The 8,240-nt window shown below is 31.4% G+C and overlaps 1 protein-coding gene across 1 annotated transcript; it reads left to right on the top strand.

Moving 5' to 3' along the window:
- The first annotated feature begins 4,027 nt into the window (after nt 1-4,027).
- On the top strand, nt 4,028-7,762 carry PPH (pheophytinase). Its single transcript, XM_085751503.1, has 6 exons — nt 4,028-4,187; nt 4,399-5,150; nt 6,081-6,307; nt 6,550-6,741; nt 6,823-6,979; nt 7,378-7,762. The coding sequence occupies exons 2-6, from the start codon at nt 4,416-4,418 to the stop codon at nt 7,624-7,626; spliced, it is 1,560 nt and encodes a 519-aa protein (XP_085607629.1). The 5' UTR covers nt 4,028-4,187; nt 4,399-4,415; the 3' UTR covers nt 7,627-7,762.
- Nucleotides 7,763-8,240: the final 478 nt, after the last annotated feature.

Genomic DNA, 8,240 nt, shown 5'->3' with positions numbered 1-8,240 from the left:
GAGGCTGGAGAAAACTTCTTTTTGTATTAAAAAAATCATTCGCTTTGGGTACATGGATGAGATACCCGAACCCGTCGGAGACGGGGACGAGATTCAATTTCTCATCCCCTTTGGGTATGAGTACGGTGATAGGCAAATATATGGGAATTGGGGATGGGGACGGGGACGGGGAAGGTAAAATATGTCTCCACCTCGCCTCATTGGCATGCATACTGGTAATTTGGAGTTCGATCATGAGATAAGTATAGTTTAGCCAAGAATTATTTCACCAAGAATCAGACTCAGGTTCTCCCGAACAATTCATCATTTGGTTGAACTCATTAATCACTTGAACCCAATTAATTTAGTAGTTGTAGCTAATCTTTGAACCTAAATGAAATTATTTTTTACACTAAAAAATGAATTTTTTTGTTTTGTTTTTAGTTGTGTTAAAGCATGGAATGTTTTTAGCTGAATGTTTATTCTATGTTGAACGTAGGTTTTGGATGTCTTTTTTTTTTTTTTTTATGATGTTTGTAATTTGTATTTCTATTCCAAAATTCCCGTTATTTCATTTGTTTTTTGTTTTTCTGTCTAACATATGATTTATCTTTCGTTTTGCATATGAACTATTTTCTCTTTTTACATTTGTTTGTGCGAGTCAATATTCTATTTTTATATTTGTTTGTGCAAATCAATATTTATTATTGTAAAATTTGCTGGGCTGGTCCGCGCTGTTTTGAATTGTTGTAATGTTTGCTTTTAACTTCGTCTCAAACGTTTGGTGGTTTATTTTTTTGATGCAATTTGAAGTCTCTTTTGGTTATATTGGATTGTATTTTGATGATTTTATTTTCATCCCAATCATATTTGTAACAATTAATTTTCTTGCCGAATCCCTCGAAATCCACTGTTTGTTCTTGGGTTTGCTTTGCACATGTGCGTGAGATACATGGCTTGAATTTGGACTATATTTTATTTTCGGAGACAGTACTTTTGTTTTAGATTATTTTTGCTGTGTGAATATTAATATCTAAAGATTTAATGGTTGGATGATGCGGTGCTAGGATTAATTTATAGTCAACCAAATGAAGTAGTTTTAACCGAGCGACGCACGGGTTAGGTCACTAGTTATTTATCATACATTTTCAAACACTCTCATTTTTTATTTATAAAATTTTGATCTAACTAAAGTTTTGGTCCCTCTATTTTTACAATTGCGTAAAAAAAATTCCATTATTTTAAAATCTCATAATTTTGGTTCATACATCATATTTTTGAACTAAATTTGATGATTTAAATGTTATGATATATGATCTAATGATGAAGATCAACATCAATTAAGTTTTAAGAAAATTCCTTAAAAATATTATTTTAAAACATGTCATGTCACGATATAATAGACCAAAGGGACTTGCTAACCAGTGCGATCAGGGCAATGGTTAAAGAAACTATAAATATAAAATTTGTCTTAAAAATATAAGTTTTGACTTTTGATTAAGTAATAATTACATCACTTTTTATAAAAAAATTATTTGTTTTGATTGATGAAATGCATTGAAAAATGTGTATCGCTTGCCATGTTAATTTGAAAAACCTATTTAATATATATTTAGTATCATGGTGGCGGGTGGGTATGTCAGAATTACAATGATCCATCATTAATGTCCAAAAACTATACTTTTTACCTTTCGTAAAATCACGATGGATGATCATAATTCTGGCGAGTAGTATGATATCAAACATACTCTCTCTGATCACATTTATAACAATCCATCATTATTTTTCATCGGTGGGTATTATTCTTAAAGGGAAAGACAGTAGGAACTATTCTTTTCCATCCAATGACTCGGGGAATCGTCGAGTTGGAAGATCCCTCCTTACTAAAGAAAGAGTACCGAGGAGAAGGAAATCCAACCTTTGAACTTAGTTTGAAACTCCTGCTTCGTTGTCCCGCTTTGGTAAGTGAAGGTCAAGTAGTTCAAGTGAGCAGTTCAGTAAGGAAAGTCAGAATTACAATGATCTATCACTATTTTTCGAAGGGAAATGCTAAAGAGTGTCTATAGGGCATTGGTTAAAAGAACAATAATAGAAATACTGTGTTGGGAAGTGATAAAAAGTAATGAATTCAACTTTTTAAAAGTTTAAAAATTGTAGTTTCCAATAAAAAAACTACTATTTTTGGTTTCCTTAACCATTGCTTGAGAGCACTGGTTAGCAAGACCCTTTTTCAAAAACTATACTTTTTACCTTCCGTACAATCACAATGGATGATTGTGATACTGACGAGTAGTATGATATCAAACATACTCTTTATGATCACATTTATAAGTAAAAAAATAACATTTTCGATTCATTGAATAAGTAATGTATCTGGTTTATATAAAAGTTATATACGTTAGTCATTCATTGAATCCTATCGATTGTTTTTCGCTTATAAACGTGACCGAAGAGAATACATTTGAATACCTACCATGTTGGACACGTGTGTACTATAAATCAAAACTAACGTGTGGCCATTGTGAAAGATGGATGGTGGGCAGGACTTTGGCTCTTTCAAATTTTGTCCAAACTCCGCGCGTTGTGGGGATGATTCCTCTCTAGAAGACAAAACCAACTTATCACCTGTTTCATGATTTCTTAACTCAATTTACCAAGTTCCTTCTTTTAACTAAATCTCTTCATTCAGCTCCATTAGCATATTTATATTTAGGGTTAATTATGTTTTTAGTCCCTATAAAATAGCGACCTTGTAAGTTTAGTCCCTACTTAATTTTAATAGCATTTTTAGTCCCTAATTTTGTTTTTCTGCACTGAGTATTAGTCCCTACTCAATTCAAATTTGTTTAATTTATGCTTAAACTCTTAAATTTTTGAACAATTTTTTGCAGACGTGTTTAGAACATTACTAAAAGTTCGTCCGCAAAAAATTATTGCAAAATTTGATTTTTACATCCAGATTTTATTACTTTTTATCTTTAACTTTTGTCGTTTTAAAAAATTCATATTTAATTCATTTCATGTCAGAAAATTCTAAATTTTAGTAAACGAACCTTTCATAGTGTTCTAATCTTGTCTCAAAAAAATCGTTCAAAAATTTAAGAGTTTAAGGATAATTAATCAAACTTTGTTTTAGCAGGGACTAAAATTATAAGTAATTTTTTTTTTATAGGGACTAAAAATGCTATTAAAATTAAGTAGGGACTAAACTTACAAGGTCGCTATTTTATAGGGACTAGAAACATAATTAACCCTTATATTTATTCAGCTCCAAAAACGTGGTTAACTTTATATTTAAAAAAAAAGTCATAGTTAACTTAATCTCTTATAAGGAATATTTGATCATATAGTTATGAGTCTTGTTAACGAGTGCCCCCTTAGCACTCTTTAAGGATTCCAAAAGAAGTAATTATTTTATAAAAAAGTCAAATATTTCGATTTTCGATGCATTGATTATACATATTTTTATGATAAGTTACTATTTAAAGTCTTTAACTAGTGCCCCCGGACACTGGTTAAAATTTCCCTATAGTTATTTATTCAATATTTATATGAAAATAATAAAAAGTTAAATTAAATATATCTTATGCATACAACTATAAAGACTAATCATTCGAATCAAATAAGTTGTAATAAATTATAAAATTTATCAAATTTATAAACTTTAGTTAAACTAAAAGACGGACATTATCAACTCATCAAAATGCTTTTGGACAGGTGTTTTCTTACAAATGTATTTTTTTTTAAGGAATTCTTACAATTGTATTTTAAAATTTAACAGATTTTTAAAATAATTTTTTATAAGTCATCTAATAATATAGTGTGCCTTTCTTAAATAAATAAATAAAAACATAGCACGCCTTTTGAGTTTAATAAACTATTTGATTTTTTTTTATAATTATTAAAATGAAAAGAAAATAAATTATAATTTTTTAGTAGAAATGAAAACAAATTATGATTTTAGATGTATGTATTAAACAAAATTTTATAAATACCAAAAAAAAGTGTGTAAGTGTGTATAAATTAAACCCATAAAAATATATTAGTCGGTTTTTCTTGGCTCATAGAGGAAGTAGAATCTTCCAAGCAACTCTAAACTATTTTGTATATCTCTCCTTGGATCTGCTCTTAATCTTATAACAACTAACATATACAAGATTCTTTGAGTAGCTCTAGATTCTTATGCTTCTTCTTTCACTAAATTTAAGGTAAAAGTTTCCATAAACATGTTCATGTTTTATTAATTATCACATGTTCATGTTTAATTGATGTTTGAAGAATTAATCTTTCTAGTTTCAATTAGTGTATGAAACTCATATATTTGATTTGTTCCAAATTCATATTAATTGCTTATTTTTTTCTGCTTAAAATATTAATTTGATCATGTTTTTAATCATTTTCTGGTGTTGGTTTCTGTAGAACATAGTTGCTGATAAATGGAAACTCTTTCATATGGTTCTGCACCATGTTGTCAAGTTATGAACACAAAGACAAAATCAGTTAAAAATAGTTTGAATTCAACTCAATCAAGGGTTTCTTATATTAGAAACCATGGATGTTTTTACATCAATAATGTTTACACAATTGGGTCAGTGAGATTTTATGATAAGGGTCATCAACAAAGTGGGTTTAGGTCACAAAGTGTTCATGAAGGTACTAAAAGATTAAAATTTAAGGTTAATAGTGGAAGTTATGGTGATTATGTGATTAATGAAGATGAAGGAAGAGATATTGTAGGGGTTGATGTACCTGCTACAAAGGTTTTGATTCCTGCTTTACCGGATGAATCGAACAGTGAATCCGGTGCGGTAATAAGTAGTTGTTTTAAGGGATGGAAACCTAAATTGAATGTTCATTATGAGAAAGCTGGTTGTGAAAATGTGGATTCACCAAATGTTTTATTTTTGCCGGGTTTCGGTGTTGGTTCTTTTCATTATGAGAAGCAGTTGATGGATTTAGGTCGTGATTTTCGAGTTTGGGCGTTGGATTTTCTAGGACAAGGAATGTCTTTGCCTTTTGAAGATCCTGCTCCTTTGTCTAAGGTAGAAGGGGTTACTTCAAGTGGAAATGTTTCGCCTTGGGGTTTTGGAGATGAAACTGAACCATGGGCGACTGAGCTTGTTTATTCGGTTGATTTATGGCAAGATCAAGTTCGGTACTTCATTGAAGAGGTAAATAACTTGAACTGTTCGGTAGCAGCAATTTTTTAGCAATTTCAATCTAATGTTCGCTCAAATAATTATACAGGAAAATGTTCTTGACAATTATTCTTAATTCTATGTGGTTTTAGATCTTTTTACTACAATTATTTAAGCTGTATTGTTCTTTGGTTTAGGTCCTCATTGCATAAACAACTTAATTAAACGTTTACTGTATAAGCACTTATCATTTAAGTGCTCATTGTACCTATTTCAATAGTAAAAGATAAAATAAAGACAAACTGTTATTGTATAAGTTATAGGCTGTTTCAGAAAGCTTATGAAAATAAGTCGAAAACAACTTATGGACATGTCATCAATTGTTTTCATAATATAAGCCAAATCAAACATGCCATTAGTAGTTATGTGAAATTTATACTTATAGTACTACGTAGTTTTCTGGTTTCATTAGTATTCATGATGGAATATAGTCGGACCAATCCGAATGGTCATTTAGTTCAATTCACTTTTTTTAATATCAGTAGTGGTAAGAAAAGAATTGAAGACAATTAGTTCATGATTTCGGACTCTTTGCAACCATTTTAATCCTGTAGTCCCTCTCATTCACAGCTAGTTCTGCAAAATATTGCCAGGGCATAAGCATAATTTGCTTCATCGTTATTGGCAAAACTACAAACATAAATATTGCCACAACCATCATATAAATCAATGCTCAAAATACTCTTATGTCTCCCATCATGAAAGTTATCTACAATCATCAGCATTTGAATGCTTTCTAGTTTCTATACATATAATGCTTACTGAAATCTGTAATGTTACATGGTTTTTTCAGCACTATTTTCTAAAATTGTTTTAGAGGGAAGTTCTTATATCTCTTTACTCTATTTAAACTTGTGCAATATTTTTGTTCTAAATGTCGTTATACAAATTGATTTGTTACAGGTCATCGGTGAACCAGTCTATATTGTAGGCAACTCACTAGGAGGATATGTTGCTTTATATTTTGCTGCATGCTATCCTCATTTAGTGAAAGGTGTAACATTGCTTAATGCAACACCTTTTTGGGGGTTTCTGCCAAATCCAGTAAAATCTCCTGGACTTGCCAAAGTATTTCCATGGGCCGGAACATTCCCTCTACCTTCCAATATAAAGAAACTTACAGAGTTGGTGTAAGTATGGCTTCATTTTTATTTGTTGCTTCATTTCTTTCTTAGTTCCTGATATGATTTAGTATTTTAGTTGCGAATTTCTAATTAGTACATTTCTTGTATGTCGCCAATGTAGTCATTCCTTTGCGAATATCATAGTTAATTGTCTGTGAGTGATATCGTACTGCTGATAGTACACCTCCAGGAGCCCCTTATCGTATCTATTCAATTTTACCTGATTCTTATTAATTTGTTTCCTTTAGGTGGGAGAAAATTAGTGATCCGAAAAGTATCGCCGATGTACTTAATCAGGTTTACGCAGATCATTCCATAAATGTGGATAACGTTTTTTCGCGCATAATCGAAACCACAAGACATCCTGCTGCTGCAGCCTCATTTGCTTCAATTATGTTTGCTCCCCAAGGAGAATTATCCTTCAGCGAAACATTATCAAGGTAGACACGACTAAATCTTTAACTAGTATTAGATATACGTGAATACACATGTTAATGGTTTTTGCGGTGTGTACGTTTTAGATGTCGAGCAAACAAGGTGCCGATTTGCCTCATGTACGGAAAAGAAGATCCTTGGGTGACACCTATATGGGGACTTCAGGTTAAAAGGAAGGTTCCTGAAGCTCCTTATTATCAAATCAGCCCTGCTGGTCACTGCCCTCATGATGAAGTCCCCGAGGTATGCAATTCCTAACTAATTAACTTGAACGGTTCTTTCTGTTCTTGCTTCTTTTTAAGTGCAATATATGTTAAGAGTCGCACATTGGATATGAGATAGGCCTGAAAATGAGTTTGTAAGTTGGAGACATCCCTCATTGTACAAGCTAATTTTGTAGGGTTGAGTTAAGCGGTTAAGCCCAGCCGTAATTCTTAGATCATAGAAGAGTTTATCTAAGATCCGGGTCACCAACTATCCGGCATTTCCTATTGCGCACTGAATATTTATATGAATTTGTCTTTTGAATTGTGATTATAAAGCATCAAGAACAATTACCTCATGTTATTTGTTCCTCATTGCGTAGTTCCTGATGATTGTTATGATCGTATAATAATTAATCCAAGTATACTTATTTGCAGGTCATAAATTTCTTACTTCGTGGATGGATTAGAAACCTAGAGTCTGATGGCTCTCTCTCATTGCCTCTGCTTGAAGAAATAGACACTATAAACAAAACTATTGAAAGGGAGTTAGAATTTCCTAGAAAAAGTTCAAAAAAATCAGTGAAAGTTAGATATTTTGCCTCTAGTGTCTCACTTTGGGATAGGATAAGATCTTACCTCAAATTCTATTCCAAGTCCAAGGAGGTGGTACTTGAATCTCAATGAGATGGTGGAGTATGCCACCATCAAGTATAAATCCACTTTGTACATTGTCTTTTCTTGCTCATGATTTGTATCCATACACAATTTTTTTTAGAATCAGAAAGTTAATGTTGTATATATTAATCATATTTCTTACCAATACATACTTTGATCTTTAATATCTAGTTATCTATTAGCTAGAATTGTAAAAATTGTTATTTTGAAAAATATTTATCGAGACAAATTCAACATCTTATATGCTATAGGTTATTTTTAAGCAAAAAAACATGATTAAGGTATGTTAAAATATGATCAAACTAATTCAGTTAATATCACTATGCTATTACAAAGGAGGTGTTACTTGCAATCATGGTTCATTGAAATGAAGATAACAAGTACAAATCACAGAAAGAGCTTATCGAAAAATATTAAAATATCAACTGCAGCAGGTTTGATCACAATCACCACCAAAATTTGTTTAGACTTTTGGGTTTGTTTGGGAAGATAGAGATGGGAAAGGAAAAGGAAGGATATATTCTTAAGAAAAATGCTGCTTGTCCCGATAAAATGATTCCCGAAATTGTCCCGACCGTTTAAAACACAAATGAACTTATTGCTGCTGACATCATGTTTGGTAA

This window comes from Medicago sativa, chromosome 3 (assembly GCF_051527215.1).
Source record: "Medicago sativa cultivar Bolivia chromosome 3, Bolivia_mono, whole genome shotgun sequence".
Taxonomy (NCBI): domain Eukaryota; kingdom Viridiplantae; phylum Streptophyta; class Magnoliopsida; order Fabales; family Fabaceae; genus Medicago; species Medicago sativa.
The sequence above is the reverse complement of the archived record's forward strand: the minus strand, read 5'-3'. Positions and strand labels throughout refer to the sequence as shown.

What these genes read in the sequence shown, in the direction of transcription:
- PPH (XM_085751503.1), top strand. Translation starts at nt 4,416, where the DNA reads ATGGAAACTCTTTCATATGGTTCTGCACCATGTTGTCAAGTTATGAAC. An exon ending in AAGAAACTTACAGAGTTGGT is followed by an intron (nt 6,308 to 6,549) that starts GTAAGTATGGCT and finishes TGTTTCCTTTAG; the next exon opens with GTGGGAGAAAATTAGTGATC. An exon ending in TTCAGCGAAACATTATCAAG is followed by an intron (nt 6,742 to 6,822) that starts GTAGACACGACT and finishes TGTACGTTTTAG; the next exon opens with ATGTCGAGCAAACAAGGTGC.